The sequence below is a fragment of the Rhipicephalus sanguineus genome, chromosome 1, assembly GCF_013339695.2.
Source record: "Rhipicephalus sanguineus isolate Rsan-2018 chromosome 1, BIME_Rsan_1.4, whole genome shotgun sequence".
NCBI classification, from domain to species: Eukaryota; Metazoa; Arthropoda; class Arachnida; order Ixodida; family Ixodidae; genus Rhipicephalus; species Rhipicephalus sanguineus.
The window spans coordinates 263,677,677-263,696,346 of NC_051176.1; the positions used below are offsets into that span (position 1 = coordinate 263,677,677).

Sequence of the window (18,670 nt, forward strand, 5' to 3'; positions counted from 1 at the left end):
TTGTGTCACAGGCAGACGAGGTTTGCTGTCAACTGGAAGTCCCCAAGTCTAGTAGTAAACTGTGATTGTGCATTGTCTTTCTATTACTGTTTTTTCTTAAACAAAACAAATTATAAAGTGTTTCAATGATTACGAACAACATTTGTTCACAATTAGTTTGAAAATACTCAGTCATGTAGACTGGACATCCAATCAGCTAGGTCGCTTGCGTTACATCGCACATCCATATTATGTGCCTTGGAAGTGGGTGGTTGAGTACTCATTTGGCTGAGCCACCAAGATCTGTAGCAATTTGCAGGTTTAATGCCTCGTAATAAATTACATAGTATACGCAGAGAGCTTCAATCAGTCCGCTAATGATCTTTAAGGATGTGCTGTACTGGCTCAATGCGTTCGTACAAAATGGTCAAAACAGCTTCAGGGTTCCTTTTAAGGTGAGAGAGAAACCATTTACTTGCCTTCAAGCTCAATGGTAGGGGGCCTTTTAAAGGGACTTAAAGGGAATTAATTCGACATGCATTGTTAAAATACCTCTCCAGAAAACTCGTGGAGCCTGTTTTGTGCCAAGAAAATGCTTAATTAGGATAATCCCTACTGAAGGGTCCACATACCACTAGCACAATCCAAATCACGTGCCCCTAAGCAAGGATGTGTGATGCTGCATACACCAACATCGGCCTCTAATGCCCAACACGCAGTGCTATGATTTCTTGCCTAAAACACGAAGGTGTACCAGAGAGTGAGCTGACGACTACATGGATGTGGCGCCACATTTTTTTTTATTGCATGCAATTAGAGTGAGTTTCACAATTGAGCAAAGCCAACAAAGCCCTGCACATTAACAAAACTACTAAAACACACGTGCACAAGCGATGAAACTTTTCAGCCACAGGGGTCACCTGCACTGTTGTCAAGATTTGTCAGGGTTGTAAGGGTAACCTGCACTGTTGTCAAGTTTTAATACTGGCGTCAAGGCTGCCAGTCTTAAAACTGGCAGCCTTGATATGTTTCGGGCTTCCGCTATTGAATTTGATGTTCTCAGTACCCAAAAGCATAGCATTTGAGACTGGTGGCTGTCACTCAGAGAAAATCGTCACTGCGTTGTGAGTTTGTGCGCTACCTAGTCTAACTATAAAATTACATTTTCACCAAAAATCAAATAGGGATACAGAGTTAACATTTAATTGTGTCTTATAATATACTGTGAGGATTTTTTTGTTATGAGTGGTTGAGCACTAGAGACAGAATTGTACAGAGGAGGTGCTATGCCATCAGGTTAGTACAAGAGACAACTTAGACTAACAAAAATTCAGCAGCTCTTCCACTACCGATAAAATGGGGGCAAGCGAACCTTGGCGCATGCGTGCCTAACAAACTACTTCTTTTTCTTTCTTTCTATCGCATTGTGCAATGCTCCCTCCTAACTTTTTCCTTCCTCCACGCTGGAAGTCGGACCTTCATCTATCCAGTGCAACACTTCTGTTGCAACCAGCAACAACGACGGTCATGAGTTCATACCCAGGCAACAATGAAATGTGGCAATGTTAAATGACAAGTGACCTTGAAAAAATGCCAGATTGCCATATCAGAAATCTCTGATCGCTGACAAGCCCACGATCGAGAGAGCATCAATTATTTGAAAACAGTGCATACAATTATGCATGTGAGCGGCACACTTTTGAGGGTCGCATTTCTGCCAACTCGCCATTTTTCACGTACAACGCCGCCACTGCCACTGAAATCTGCAACTCATAACAAGCTTTGCTTGAAAAAGACAGAATGCTTAGACCAAGTAAGGATTCATGGTTTACAGACGACATTAGGTTAGAAAAAAATGTGTTCGCAGTTGACAATATGTTTGGAAAGATAAACGTAGCCATGCAGTGAAAAAGGCCAGTTCAATTGCAAGAAATGACCCCACAGGTACCATGCAAAGCACACACATGTTCACAGAAATGCCATTTTGGCATAGCTCATGAAGTTACACTTCGATGTCGCCACTTTTACGTAGTGCAGACAAGTCACTGCATTAATTGAAGATTAAGTGAGCATGAACATTCATCGAATGGTGGAGCATTGTCTAATCTCTGGTTAAATTGCCACAATTACAAATGCACTCTAAAATATACAGACAATGTATGCAAACAATGTAGTTCTGTTTAGACGTAGGAATGAAGAAGAGTACCCTATTGAGGAGCCAAGGCATATCAATAATAGCAACAACACATGTGCAAGTCAACACTCATTTCTCTCGCACAGAGAAGAATTGTCATGTTTAAAAAGTTTTCTTTTGGAAGTTCTTGTAAATGCATATGGCCTACATTTTCAAGTCGCAAATGTAGGTGCAGATGGTGCAGCTGTACCAGCCCTAAGTCTTACTTAAAGGGGTACTGACACAAAAATTTTGGCCTCGTGTTTTTTGCTGCAATATGTTGCTGGGGGCCTGTTAGTCATAACACGGCACATCGTTTGCTGCAGCATGCGACAGATAATTAACTACAGGCTCCTCATTACCGACCAGAGTCAGTTTCGGTTTCAAAAACGACGAGCTTCCGGGTGCAACTATCACCACCTAGCAGGTGCAGCGCTCGATCACATCAGCACACAGAACTGTGACACACTTCCGTGCGGTTCACGAGCAGCTGCCGAGAAGTACCATATTTACTCGAATCTAGGCCGGCCCCGATTCTAAGCCGACCCCCGAAATTTGCAAGGCCAGAAAAAAAAAAAAAAACTTCATCATTGTACTCGAATCTAAGCCGACCCCCCCACTTTCGCACATAGTTTTTTGGAAAAAAACCGGCTTAGATTGGAATAAGTACGGTAGGCTGCTGGAGCGAACACGGCAAAAAACATGGCAGCTATGAAGTTATCATAACTTGCTGCAGCATGGTCACATGAGAGAGGTAGGGGGTCCCCAAGGGTCCCCTTTGAGGGTGTCAGTAGCGCGAGGATGTCGATCGCTCATGCAAACTTCAAAATTCATTTAAAATAACTTCCAAGCTATATTCGCTGTTGGTATTTTGCAGATGATATATGCATGTTCACTGGAATCGATCCCGCAGGCTATTTCGGCCGCGAAATTTTGTGTCAGTACCCCTTTAGGATGCACTGCCTTCTCTTTCAGTTATCAGCACCATAACCATGACACATAAAACTGTGAGAGCTTACATGCAGCTAAATTTTAAAAAATACTACTCACATGCTGCCTAAGGTGATTATTCTGGACCTAAGTAATTTCAGCAAAAAGCTTTCTACATAACTAAAGAATAAAATAAAATAAAGTCCATGAAAACTTACAGTCAGTCCATTTAACTAAACATAGAGGTCACAGAAAACACAACAAGAAACTTACGTTCCGCAACAAAGCTCTTGAGAAAAAATGTCATCATCATTTCCAATCCTGATCACAGAGACAGTTTTGGGATAGACCTGCATTGAGGAAGGTTAAAAAAAAAGCAGCAAGATTCATTACAAATTAAATATGCCAGAAGAACAGCAGGAGCCCAAATAATGTTACAGTACATTATATTTATTAAAGTGATGCCTTAAATTGAAATATGTTACAAATTTCTTACGAGTTGTCAAAAGACAACACCTGTGAGGTTATACTTAAGGGGTATATATACATAAACATTTGAGCTGAACGCTACTTCATACTGAGCAAAGAACTTACTATCATCCTCAAGAAATTGATTTATTGTTCTTCTTTTAGTGCTCTTCAAAGGTTGAAAAAGCTAATGGGTATCTCCTAACATTCCCACACACCAGGCAGTCATGAGAGACAAAAGAGGGCAAATCTCAGCTGGCATTCTCTAAAGAAAACAGGTAACAGCGCATGAGACAAAACAAATGAATACAGCAAATAAAGCCACTGGGTCTGTTCTTCAAATTTTCTTATTCCACGCTCACTTATTCTAACCATGTGAGAGTAGGTGTTCAAGTACAGTGGATGAAATAAATAAATTATTAGTTGCTCAATTAAGCATACACGTTACTGTGTTTGTACAGCTTCAGGATAAAAGTTCTTATTACCACAAAAGACACAAAAGCATGATGTAGTCATACCTCATTTGGAACTTTTACTAGATCTGGTAGGGTTAATGCATTTTCCAGAGGCATATTCCTTCTTGCAACAGTGCAACCAGCTTGGATTGCATCACGGCAGATATCCTGAATTTTTTCTATCTGTTCACTGGTCAGATTTTTCTGAAAAACAGTAATATTCAGAAGTGATGAATTCCCATTCTTTTCTTGAACACAATCCTTTTCTAAAGACTTTTTCACAACTAAAGCAACAACTTCATAATTCCAAAGCAAGGAGCTTCTTCCCTTCTGTATATTCAAACCTTTTAAGACAAGAGCATCCAAGACAACACAAAATGTTGGCTGCAAAGACATGCATTGTTTGACCAGTGTCAATTACTTCGTCTTCCTGTGAAGTCTGTCTTGTTTGGCTAGCTCTGTTCAAAGTGGGGCCAGAGTTTTTATATATATATATATATATATATATATATATATATATATATATATATATATATATATATATATATATATATATATATATATATATATATATATACATACATACATGCATATACATACATACATATATATATATATATATATATATACATACATACATATACATACATATATATATATATATATATATTCCGTTCTCCTATTCGGAATCGGCAAATGAGCTTGCCACGTTGAGCCCTGTTAAGCATGAAATCTATATAGACACTTTAATACTAGTCTGCTGCAGCACCTAAATCTGCACACTGTCAACAGCACATAAAATTAGGAAGTCTTCCCCCAAACTTAGAATATTCTGAAACCTTACAACAATCGTATGTGTATAAAAAAACCAAGGTAAACCTCTACAAACTGGTATGATAAAAGATTAGAACGACAGAAAGTTGAGCCAACTGGCGTTTGCGTTGCCTGGTTCCTTTCTCTTGTGTTCACGTCTGCACTCCTTGCCTTCTTTCTGGGATAAGTCGCTCACCTTACAGATGAAATCGAACCGTAAGTGCTCACTGTCGACCAACGATGACCTCTGCTCAGTAGACTCGAGCACTGTCCTCAGTGCAGCATTCAGACAGTGCGTAGCAGTGTGGTGTATCATGCACTGCAATCGACGTTGCTGTTATAGATAGAAACAGAAAACAATTTACATTATTAATGAAAAGGCATGGGTCTTTAAATTGAAGGACAGTGAACTTTCATAAAAAATAAAAGGGCATGTAAAAACCGCCTAACCAAATATCGCACACATTCTACTTGCAAGTCAACTTCCAGGAGCTGGCTACATGAGACTACCACAGCCCCTTTAGGTGCAAATTATGAGGGACTGTCTGCAAATGTGTCAAATTTGCACAGCATTATTCCAAAGCACTCGATATTACATGCTAAGAAAGAAAATGAAGTAGTTTTTCGTTTTATGGGAGCTTCAGTAGTTAAACATAATTAGCATCTTAATTAAATATTTATTTATTCTGCAATCAGTCATGTTATATTTTTGCATCAAAAGAATCAAATCATAGGCCCAAAATGCATGCACAATTTGTTTTTTTGTTGCATTCATTTCGAGCAAAGAAGAATAATACTTTTGAAATTTGCCCTGGAATGCGTGAAGTCGAATGGCCCATAGAGCAACGTACGTACTGCCTTTGTGAAAGTGCTCGGCTACAGTCATACGCAGCACAATGACGTTAAGTCAAGAAACACCGACTATGCAGAGGGTTCAATTCATCCTATGTGCATGTATCTTCTAGGCAACTGGTCCAAAGAACATCAAAAACAGGTTGCGTCCACATTAGAGGTGTGCACGGGCTCCGGGTAGCCCGAAAGCCCGAGCCCGACCCGGCCCGCGGGCCGGGCTCGGGCGGGCCGACGTAGTATTTTCACCTCGGGCCCGGGCCGGGCTCGCACTACTTGGAGTTTTATCGGGCCAGGCTCGGGCCCGGCGCAAAGCCCGACTCAAGCCCGAAATATAGAAAAGGAGCGGGAATTGTTTTCCAGCACGCACACAGCGCCTTTTCCGCAACCGCCCTTTACCGCTTTTCCTTTCCATTCGCTACTTTAAACAAAAGGGGAGCAGGTAAAGTACTGCCTCTGTTGCACTCCGACGAACAGAGAAGTAACACCACCTGTGCTAGTGACGGCGCCACGCGACTGTTCGCGTTAGATTTAAGGCCAAATCCCATATGAGTGAAAATGCACGCGACAGTGACGAGCGACCCGATGTAGTTCGCCTTCGTGCAAGCTGATGCTTGCATGGGCATACCCCATACACGTGACGGCTATGGCGAGCGAACTCCATCGTTGCTGGCATGAGGCTGCATTTCCCCAGAAGCTCTCCAGATCCTAAGGAAGGCTGGTCGACAGCAGTTCAACAGCACCGCTATCCTATGGTTCCCAGCACACGTCACCATCCCCACCGACGAGGGCCCCCCTAATTCGAACGAGGTGGCACACCGCTATGCGCGAGAAATGACCCGCCGCACAGAGTCGGATACCGCCCCGTCGAGTTCGGACCTCCTGCTTCAAAACACGCGAGAACGCTTGGTCAGGTACAATGACATCACCAAGCACTACCAGTTAGGCAGGCGGATATTGCCCCCACCTCACCCCAAGCTAAAACGACGCCAGGCAGTCGTTTGGTGACAGCTGCAAACACACACCTTCCCCAGTCCGGTGCGATTGCGGCACATTTTCCCTGCCCAGTACCCGAATGCTACTTGTAAATTATGCCAGACAACCAGTGCGACGCTCTCACACATGTTATGGGAGTGCCCTGTCACAGCAGCTCAGATGGCAGTAGCTCCGGATGCTCTCGCGTCGAAGTGGGCAGCCGCACTGCGCAGCTCCAACTTCAAGACACAAGAATGGGCAGTCCAGCGGGCCCGCGAGGCGGCGTTGAGGCAAAGCCTCGAAGTCCCCTCATGGGAGACCTGAGCCCGGGTTATTAAACATCGCTGGACTTTCAATAAAGTTGTTTCCATCCATCTTAGAGACTGTTCGTCGTGTGTCGTTTGATCATATTTGATATGCTCAATAAAATGCCAAATTACCGGAAAACGATGTTTTGTTTGCCGGGCCGGGCCGGGCCCGCGATTGTGTTTTCGTACGTCGGGCCGGGCCGGGCGGGCTCGCAGCCCTTTGCCGTCGGGCTCGGAAATACAGCCCGTGCACAGCTCTAGTCCACATATGTGAACACTGCACCTCAAGGGGATATAGTGAGCCAAATTTGCAGTCAAATAACGATACAGAGTAACTGAATCAGGCAGAATAAGCAGGAAGGAGCACAACATTAATGAAACACTGCAACCATGAGACTTAAACTTCCTCAGATTCTTTCATTACATTTTTTTAGAAACCTGCTCAACTGTCAACATTCACAAAAGGCATCATCATTCAGACGAAGTCTGTGGCAAAACAATGGCATCTCCCAGAACCTCACAATAAGTCATGTCCTGTGCCGAAATTGTTGTATGTACTATCTGCTTCAGTGAAGAATTCTAATTCTTACAAAGAGTGCAGCAGAAACAACAAGCTTATTTTTTTTGCAATGCATTGTTTGCACCAATAGATAATGCAATTTGTCTGATAAGCACCAATTAATTCTCTCATTAACTAACTAAACTGTTTCAAAGATAACTTCATGAATTACATCTTAGAACGTGCCGCAGCAGCTGACCTGAAGACAGCCAATGCTCAAGGCATATCAATCTAAGTGAAATTATGACTCTACAACTTGTTACAAAGTATTCATCTCTAAAACTTGCCAGGAAACATAAATTGGTGTTCATACAGTTTTGCCTACAGTGCGAACGGAAGACATTCTAAGAAAATTGTAAGTGAAGTGATGCCATATTTTGCAGCAAGTTTGTGAACAGACATCTCAATCTCAAAAATCTTGCTAGTTCCAGTGTGATTAAAAAAGCTTATCACAATGCATACATAAACAAATATATACTAATGCACATATCCTGCCATGCAATGTATAAGCCAGGGATAGTTTTCTCACTTCATCAATCCACATTTCCGCCTCATCCTCCTTGTTGATTACTCCCGTTGTGACCACACCTTTGTGAAAAACAAAGCCACTGCAGTTTTTCACATCATGAACAGTGACTTCACCACTCTGAAAACAAAGATAATGTGATGCAAATATTTTAGACCAACTTATGCAGACACATTCAAGCCCAGATATACTGAGTTACATACTATATTGAACACTTGTAACATCCCATCAGAAATCCCATGCAAATGAATAGCACTGTACTATGCATATATTGAAGCCTTTTCACTTCCACATTCAATACATCGAATGCTGCACCATACTACACCACTGCAAGTATACTTCTCCTAACTAGTACACAAACACTTGTGCCATCAAAAATATTCATGCCAACAAAACGGCACTGTTATGGCAAATGCTGTAAAACAGAGTATAGAATTTGAAAGGCAGTGCAAGGAATGGAGCAAAATTAGCAGGTTCCGTGTGTCTCAAGATAAAAAAGGCTTGTACAGCAGAAATACTGCAAGTTTGCGCTCCATAATAAGCATGCCTCATGGCAACATAGCAGTGTGATGCAGTGAAAAATACTAATGGCAGAGAGAACTAATCATTATGAAGTGAAGCATACAATCTGTGGCCATTTATTATCGGAAACATCAAGGACCGTCACCACAACGCCTTTTGTTCTGATACATGCATTCTGAAGACTTCAATGAAAATTCAATAATAAGTAAATGTTTAGGCCTTTGACATGGCCCTGGAGAAACAAATCGGTCAATTCCTGATTTTCATCACGACGAAGTCCAAGCGCGTTCCGCCCAGGACTTCGTCGTCGTCCTTCGCTGCCTTTCTCCGCCCGTGACAATATCAAGAGACTGTTCAAGACATGCGCAGTTTGTAGATGAGCTTTGGATAGGCATATTTTTTATTTCGAATTATTTATATATTGCACCATTTCGCGATTCCCTTCAAGTTCGATATATCCAGTTCTGCTGTATAACACGCAAGAAAGTGAGGGTAAGAAAAGTATGCTACCAGGCAGAGCAGGGCCGCAGCCAGAAATTTTTTCGGGGGGGGGTTAACCATACTTTATGTATGCTCGTGCGTGCTTATGTATGTGTGCGAGTATATATACCCAAGCAAAATTGAAAATTTTAGGGAGGGGTGGGGGGATGAATCCCCCCCCCCCCCTTCTTCGCTACCGCTACACCCCTGAGGCAGAGCAAAGTGACGTGCTTTATGAACTCCTTCTGCTTTAATAGCATCACACTGTGAACTTCACAATGTGTTGTACTGACACAACTTTCAACCAAAGCAGGTGCAAAAATAAAACTATGAATTTCACAATTCGCAATGCACATAGCAAGCTTATTTACCACAATTAGCATAATTCCCTATTTGTCAAATAAAGAACTCTCATCGCTTAGTTCACCTGATTTGCCTGCTCAAATACAGAACATATAGTTTTGTTCTGCTCTCTTCCTGTGTAACCTTAAGAGACAGGAAGAGAGCAGAGTGGGTCAGGGAACAAACGGGGGTTAATGACATCATAGTTGAAATCAAGAAGAAGAAATGGATATGGGCCGGGCACGTAGCACGTCGGCAGGATAACCGGTGGTCATTAAGGGTAACTGACTGGATTCCAAGAGATGGCAAACGCGTGAGGGGGAGACAGAAAATCAGGTGGGTAGATGAGATTAAGAAGTTTGCAGGTATTACGTGGCAGCAGAAAGCACAGGACCGGGTTGATTGGCGGAACATGGGAGAGGCCTTTGCCCTGCAGTGGGCGTAGACAGGATGATGATGATGATGATGATAGTTTTGTTTGAGTGGCCACAAGAAACAAGAAATAAAAGCATGACCGACCTAGTATTGGCAATAAGCAAGAACATCAATTAGGCTCCCCAAAAAGTTTGCAGAGGTTTGTGCCAGTGACCCCCTAATGGTAATTTAGTGGCTTCCTGTAGCACCAAGAATAAGCATCAGCAATCTGCATATGATCCTGTTCTATTGCAAATGGGCCGCTTGTGCTTGTTTGTCTACGACACATCGGCCTTTTTACAGCATGACATAGCCCAATATATAAATATATATATATATATATATCCAAGCAGCTACATACAGGGCTGAGTCAACAATCATACGACTGAAGCTGAGCATTCTCTACTATAAAGCTACGATACAGAAAAAGTGAAACCTAGGGTGCAGTGGGCGCAAGAATCCCTGTAGGTTCCATAGCAGGAGAGCACTGATACCCCCCCTCCCCAAACCCCTCTGCTTTATTGCTTAAGGGTTAACCCTATTAAGGTGAATAAAAATGGGCAGCAGTGATGCCATATGTACTAAGCAGAAATCTTAACACTAGCATAGCACTACTTTCAAGAGATTCATCCTGAAAATGTGCTACTACTAAATACGTCAGTCATTTACTTAAGTTTCCCAAATGTGTTCGCCATACAGTTTGGGACAACATTGGCTGGATTGTCAATGCATTTTTTTAGCAGATTCTGAGGACAGATATCTCAATAGTGATGCTAACCTTATGATATCTTCCAAACCAACTTTAATACTACTGCTCTGCTTCAATTTCAAAATCCCAACATGTGCACTAAAATGAATAATTAAAGAGTTAATTAGTACACTTTAGGTAATAAGCCTACTGAAATTTTTACTGCCACTTATCTATGCCTATTGATGTATTCTATCACAAAAAGCAGAAGCATCCCGACACATAACAGTATTTTTGTTTAAATTTTCCTCCTAAGGGAAAAAAGGCCTGGTGTGTGACAAAGAAATCGGCCGCGACTACTTCTTAACTACAGTAACAGGACAACCACCTTTGTTTTGATGCATCCAGTGTCAGAGACTTGGCCCCCATTTTCAAAGTAGAAGTTTGTAGCATTGGTTACAACAAGACAGTGCTCTCCTTGTCTGGCACTGGTAACATCCTGGCCATTGCAAAAGACAGCTTCAACAGTTGTCTTCAATGATGGGAATTCTGTCATAAAAGTAAATACTCTTTAAGAATGTTGTGTCGCAACAGGAAAATGTTCCTATGATACCTGTTTGCTTATGAAGGAAAGGGAATAGATCGAGAGCTCATTTCTTTGTGAGATACAACCTTTGTTAGATAACAGACAATGAAGCCAAGGTAAAGCATAGAAGACATTATTTGTAGTTTTTTTATAACTGTAGTGTAGCAGTTAAGACGAACTAAACGGAAAGGATTTAAAGTGGACGAAACAGTAACATTGCCGCCAATCAGGACCGAACCGACAACTTTTGAATTACAGTGTTCGATGCTCTACCAATTGAGCTATAGCAGCGGTAACTTCCTCGTCCACTTCACTGGGTATTTCTGTGAGTGTAATCTGGGGAGTGTTAGCCAGCGCCACTTCTAGTCATGGCGGCAAGTTTGAAACACTTTATTTTTGCCAGCCGGTGTCACGTAGCATGTGATCTTATTACGAGCTGGCGGCTGACCAATAAACTCTCACATGCTACCTAAAGGCATCAAGTCTCCCGGGAACAGACCCTCGCTGTGAAAGTATGAAGGAATGGGAATGGATCGACAGCTCGTTTCTTTGTTAGACACAACCTAATGATGACAAGAGACAATGAAGCCAAGGAAAGCCTAGCATTTACAACATATACCCCACTCTACGACTAGTCACTCAAATACAGCATTTCTCAAGACAGCACAGTTCAAAGTGCTAACTAGAGAAGCTGCTTTTTAGTTCAAGCTAATTCTCAGGGCATCACTGGCTTTTGACAGTGTATCCTCTATAAACATTATGAAATATTGCATACATGGAGGAAAGGGGGCGAGGGCAGAATACAACCGCACAGCACTGCAAAGCAATTCGAAAACAAATAAAACAATATGATGCACTCGCTTTTATGTTGCAGCACTTAAATTCACAACCTCCATGCAAATGAGAGCATCATTCATTCAGCAATGAATTTGCACTTGAAACCAGTATCATTCGTACTTGAATTTTTATAATTGACACTCAGTGTCTGTTGTGTCAGTTAGCCATCTATATTGAACCACTGTGACGTTTAAGACAAAAAATTCAACATCAAACAACACATTTGCCAGCAACTAAATAGAAAATTGAGAGATAACCTTCATGCAAAGACTGAACAAAGGAAACAAAACTAAAGCCTAAATAAAGATACAAAAACACTTTTCATACATACATGTATAAACAAAACATTGCCATTCTGTAGACAAGGCTCATGTGAACATGTGAGCCAAATATTATTGCATCGTATGCCACAGTGAATTTACAAACTTTTGTCAAAAGCCCTCAAAAATCAGTCATGCTCACCTATGCAATGTTGACAGCGGTTACGTAGCAAGTGACCCTACAGGTACTGGTAGATTTCATAATCACCAGAACATTCTCAGTAGTACTTGCTAATCTTGAATTAAATAAATTAAAATTATATATGCCCACTAGTATTTCAAAAATACAGACAAAATATTTATCTTTGCTCTTCTGATCTCAATTGACAATCATCTATATAATGTTTTATTTTCTTTTACAATTATGTGAAGCAGACCGGTGCACTACATATGCATGCTCTTACAAACACTAGATGCTTGAAAAGGTGACTTGCCTCATACTGAGTACACTATGACAATACTCACTCACCAATGCACATTGTCACCTGCTAGTCCACACGTGTGACTGCCAGTGCATGCTAGCTCTCCTGTATACGCCTTGCACCTACCACAACTTGTGAGCTAGACACCATGGCAGGCATCGCTTTGTATTGAGATAACTAATATGGCTTCAAAATGTGCAATTTAGATTTGGCTACTATCCATGAGTCAAGTTGGCACAGGACAAAGCCTGTCAGCACCAGGTAATCACCTAGCTCAGCCAGATCGAAGCGAACAAGCGCGAGTTCACACTCCAGCTCGGTCGTGAACAGCTGTGCGCAGGCGTTTCTGCTATGCAGTGTAGATGCTGTGGCTTCCAAGGGTTGTTGCAACAAACCTCCTCACTGGCAAGACGCTTTGACAAAAACATGCTCGACTGGTCTCTATCGAGACATGCCTCCAAGTGTGTGGGGATGCAAGGCAGCCTGAGAACAGACCTCATGTCAAGACAGTGCGATGTATGCCTGAACAAGTAGTAACAGCCAACACATTGGAAATTTTTTAAAAAATAACTTTAAAAAATGCACAAGCTTGTGATGCATGCCAACACAACCTTTGGGCAGGGCCTTGCCACTTTGCTATCCCTCTGTGTAGCTTCCAGCATGCTAGTGGACATTAAAGGGATACTAAAGGCAAATATGAAGTCGACGTTGATTGTTGAAATAGCCAAGGAAGTGCTTATTTTGAAATAAAATCGCGTTTTAGTGGTCCGCATCGCGTAGCACACTTCAAATCACCCGCCTGAAAGTTGTGCTTCTCACGTCACTGCTGCCGTGCCCAACGTTGCCCGCCTTTACTACGCGGCGGCGTGCACTGGCGGCGTGCGCCATTCAGGCATCCGGCAACATCACATGCATGCGGCATTTTGTCGAACTTTCTGTCAGAGCGACTTTCACAAGCGCGCAAAACACACGCGGCAGAATGCGATACTGAAACTACCACTGAGACGTGGCCGTGTGAGCGAAGCAGGGTGCCGGGCGAAGCGCAGTTGGGTGAAAATGGAACCTTTGAACCACGCGCGCCGTTCCCCATGGCAATGCCAAAGAGGTTCTTTTTTCCATGAATCAAACAGAAACGAACAAGCAGCATTTTATTACGTCTCTTGATGCACGGAAGGTTCTTTTTTTATAGCAGCTAGTTTAATTACGAGTGATTAATTGTAGTCGAGCTCTCTCACGTCATCGGGATCATTTCCAAAATGTGCTGCTCGTGGCGCTCCTCGTGTGATACATTTAGCTTAATTTCTCGGTAAATAGGGCACTGCTCTTGCTAACATTGCCGTTTTTAGACGTTGTCATACATTGCACTTTCACTCTGACATAAATTGTTATTTGCTTTTAGTGTCCCTTTAAATGAGAGAGAAAGCCACGCAGAGATGTGATAACTACATCTAAGTCTATTAATACTTGAAGGATTTCAAAAATTTTTCTCTAGGAAATTTGTGAGGCAACCTATTCCAATAGTGATGCCATCCTATGATCAGTCGGAGAAACTTTCTTGTCACTGTTCAGCATATCTTTAATCGCCCACAACATTCAAGATCTTCAACTAAGATAGCAAAAAAAAATAATGATCACTTAAGAGCCTCAGCTAATAACAGCTTTCATTCTTGCAGATTACTTTATGTGAATGACCTTCCCTAACTCCCAAACTTCAAGGTCTTCAACTATGATATACTGTAATGCTGACACCCTACAACGTTCGAAGAATGCAAAAATGCCTTTTCATTTTAGAATGTTTTTCCATTGCAGGTAGGGATTCCCTAAGAAAATTAGGGATTACCTAACATAGACATTAACAATTCCACACATTTAGCAACCAGAACAGACATCGCCCAGGCATTAAGTGCACAATGCACAAATGCAGGTTTGAATGCTGCCTGTTAACATTTTACTGACTGGCAAAATGTGTCTGTTTGGAGAACAAAAATATGCCATTCACCTGACATTTCTACCATCACTCAAGCAAGCCAGACCAGCAAAGTAAATACTACAAGCTGGTGGTCTGGGTACAAAGCTAAGATCTGTTAAAGGGACACCAAAGAAAATCACAAAGTCGACATGCACTATTCAAATACCATCCAAAGAAATGTTGCAGCGCTTGTTCTGTGACAAGAAAACCATTACATCAGGGCCCAGATTCCTCTTGCGTAGTTCAAGTTGCCTGCCATGATCAAAGCAATGTGACACATATGCCATCACTGCCCTTTACTGGCGCTAGTGATCAAAACGGTGCCCCGCAGTCGGCGCTACGGATTTTGCATGAAAACATGAAAGTGTGGCCAGAAACCAAGCCAAGACAGAGTGGACAGTGCAATTAACTGGCAAACGAGAATGTGCGATCATAAACAGAGGACGCATACAGCCCTTCAATGGCTTGTCTCATTGCAATGGAGACATAGTTGATGCCCCCAATGGTCACATATAGGCTTGTGGTGCTGGACTCAACTACAGTGATTTAAGCTCACAAAATCTGACATGCTGCTGAGACCTCATGCAAATAGCATTGTTGTGTATTGAAACAGTGGTCTGCACACTAACTCTGTTTGCAGACCTTCACACGTTTCATCCTTGTCGTCCAAGCTGAACATCACAAGTTATTTTTCTAAGCACTGAGCAGAATTGGACAAGTTTGTTCCATCTTATGATGCAAATATAAAGCAAACATAACTTATTAAAATAAGGTATAAATGCCACACAAAACAAAAGAGATCATCAAATTATAAATTAACTTTAAATTAACCCTTAAGACTTACTGTATTTACTCGATTGTAACGCGAGGGGTGACTTTTTATTGAGTCCGGGAAGCAAAAACAGTAGTTTTGGTATTCGACTGTAACGCGAGGGTCGACCTTCAGTGGCAAAAATCTGGAAAAAAACTCGCGTTACATTCGAGTAAATACGGTAAATTTAATTTTGTTTAAAATTTTAGCAAATATCAAAACCCCCAATAACATGTCGACACTTACCATAGACACCATTTCTTGATGTGTAGAAGTAAATGCTTTCAGTGTTGGTAGGCGCAACACCCAATTTCCGAAGGTGCTCAGCATGATCAGGGAGATTTTGGAACAAATTAATTTCATCATTTGTTCGGCCAGATGCAGACTTTTCCTGGAACATATGAGCAACCATAGATCTTGGTAACTAGCTATGTATATACCACAAAAGCATCCACCCAAGAATTCAGTTTAGGAGGGAACTAAATTATGCCACCTGTTGGAAATTGAAAAATGTAAAGGCCAATAAGATTCATTTCACTAGCTTTCATGTCCACATTACGAGAGACCTCAATACTTTCTTTTAAATTACACTGACAGAGGCAAGCTACTTCTACCTTTATCTTGATATCTACCTTTATCTTGCTCTATTTCATGCCTGGTTTACATTTTCACAACAAACTACAAGTTTCTTTTGTTACACACTTGCCTTCCAACATAATCCCATTTATTAGAAAGTGCAAACTGACTGATATCACAAAGATCAATTTGGTCCTTTGTCCATGCAGAAGTTTTGCTGTTACACTAAGTAGGTTAGTGCTAGGAACCTTGAGACACATAAAAATGTGAATGCAGTAAACTGACAAAAATTATCAAAATGGTAAGGATTGCAGGAACACTGATACACATTTGGCTGCGCCCCAAGAACAGGCAAAACTTGACCATTAAAGGGCACTAAAGTGAAACATTAAATTAGTTTAGACACATCTATTATCCCATGAGTACTCTAGTATCATTAATTTTACAATCAGAGGTTCGTTATTGGATCAGAAAATGAAGGTTAAAGCTTCATTTCTTGAATTACATGCCAGAACCACAACACTGGTATGCCGACGTGACATCTGAATTTCAAAGTATCTTTACATATTTCAACCATGCAGATGCAATGAAAGTTCCCAAAATTTCCCACTTTGTCTCTGAGTCCCTTAGAACACATTGTAATCTATTTTTCCCAACAAAGAATTACTTATGTAGGCCATAGCAGATTCCGTCAAAATCTACGTCATGGCAAGCTGGTGTAGGAACTTCAAAGCACTGTCGCTACTGGTCTTTCCTTTGTGCACCTTTTCTGGCTTACCAATCATCTTTGCACAGCGAGAGTGGCATTTTTGACATCACCGAAGGGTAATTCCCTAATGGAAGTGAAATAATTTTTCTCTTTAGCATCCCTTTAACAAAGTTGCTTATATTTACAATTTACAATAAGTGCCTTTAAACTCAGCCGCCTGCCATGTTAAGAACCAGCTATTTCATGCCAGAACCATAAGTGACTCCAATTTTAACACGGCGAAAAGAAAGTAAACATCTAACCAACCACGTTAGTCATTATGAAACCGTGCGCTTTTTAAGACTATTTTCCCCCATTAATTTGACTGCATACCAACCAATGTTGACATAAATATCTAAGTAAGTCAAGCCTTGTAATACTTTGATACTTTGATCCAGAAAAAAGAAAGACAAACGTTTAAAAAATCTGGCCACAGCTGATGTGCATGCATGCACCCATCAGCCAAACAGCATATGGTGTTTAAAATAAATGTCTGGGCTTTTATGCGTCAAGACCACAATATGGTTATAGTGTACTCTGCAGTGGACTCTGGATTAATCATAACCACCTTGGGTCCATGCACCTGAACAGCGTTTCCAGACATGACAGTAAGCATGGCGTCATTAAAAGATGACTGTCCAGTGCCATCTAACCTTTGCCTTAATTCTTACAGGCATACAGAGAAAAGAAAAAACAAAAACATTTTTACTCGCAAAGATCAGCACAAAGGCAGAAAATGAATTATAAGAGAGGAAAACAAAAAGTCATGTCATGAGTGTAATGAACAATATACATAAAAACTCTAAACTTACGCATACCTGAAATTCCTTGAATAGCTGTTCAAATTGTATCCAGTCAACAGACAGGCCTCTTCTAGTAGCCAGATCAGTAATCAGGTCCTTCTGAAGGCCATGCTGAACGTAAAGCTCCCATGCAGTATGTCCTACACAAAGAAAGTGGTAAACAGCACAAAAGCTTTGTGCAACACAACCTTCTCATTGTCAGACACACGTTACAAAAGTGCCTATGTGATAAAGCTGTACAACTAGTACTATTGCTACAATGTGAGTGACAAATCATCAAAGTACCCGGCAAAACATTAGGTGTCTTCACTTCATTCAATATAGCCTCCGCCTTGCTCATCTGATGAAGGTATTTGTCTTCTTCAGCATTCACAATATTTTTCACCTGCAAGAGCATAAGACTTGCAAATCATGTTGCATGACATGCAGAAGGAATAAAACATTTAACTTGACAGCATAATGGGATAGTGATATGAAACACTGCCTCATGAAAATGTGCCACTGCCAGTTGCACATTTTCACACATATGCCCAGACAACAAGGATGGAAGCTTGAGCGAGTTGGCAACTCATGACAAAACTAAGCGCAGTGCAGAAGACAGGGACACAGAAAACAAACAGTGACACACACATTTCAGAAAGAAAACATATCAAAGGTGCCATATGACACCTCTGACTGTCATATGACAACTCTGACCCCTTTGACTCCTCCAACGCATGAACTTTACTTCTTTTTCCTCTTCCTTTTTCCTTCTAATGCACGCATGTTGCTTTTTAACCACCAATAAATACTGCTGGATCTCAGCACTATTCGTGTGTTTCTTTCTGCCCTCATCTCTAACATTTTTCTTAGTTTTGTCATGCCTAGATAACGTGCAAAAACAGCCACATCACAAGTTGAAAACATAAATCATCCCCTGAAATGCATGACCACTGACAACAAGAATGTCACAGTATTCCTGGCAACTCTGCAGTTTATACCAGGATAGAGCACTGCATGGACTGCTCAAGCCTGAGGGTGCCGTACGCTGGCCCGCACAAACCCGACAAGAACGTGAAAGATTCAGCCCTGGCCCATCCTGTTTCAGTTTGACCCAGGCACGTAGGCAAGGGGAGAG

At 41.5% G+C, this 18,670-nt stretch overlaps 1 protein-coding gene across 1 annotated transcript in view; it reads right to left on the reverse strand.

The window, feature by feature from the left end:
* LOC119378869 (alanine--tRNA ligase, cytoplasmic) overlaps positions 1-18,670 on the reverse strand; it is a 43,125-nt gene that overhangs the window by 7,547 nt on the left and 16,908 nt on the right. Inside the window, exons 9-16 of the mRNA XM_037647918.2 lie at positions 17,839-17,938; positions 17,569-17,693; positions 15,673-15,817; positions 10,870-11,030; positions 8,039-8,155; positions 5,015-5,152; positions 4,069-4,209; positions 3,356-3,432 (exon numbers count right to left, since the gene is read on the reverse strand). Coding sequence (XP_037503846.1) covers positions 3,356-3,432; positions 4,069-4,209; positions 5,015-5,152; positions 8,039-8,155; positions 10,870-11,030; positions 15,673-15,817; positions 17,569-17,693; positions 17,839-17,938 — 1,004 coding nt within the window. The remainder of the gene's footprint in view (positions 1-3,355; positions 3,433-4,068; positions 4,210-5,014; positions 5,153-8,038; positions 8,156-10,869; positions 11,031-15,672; positions 15,818-17,568; positions 17,694-17,838; positions 17,939-18,670) is intronic.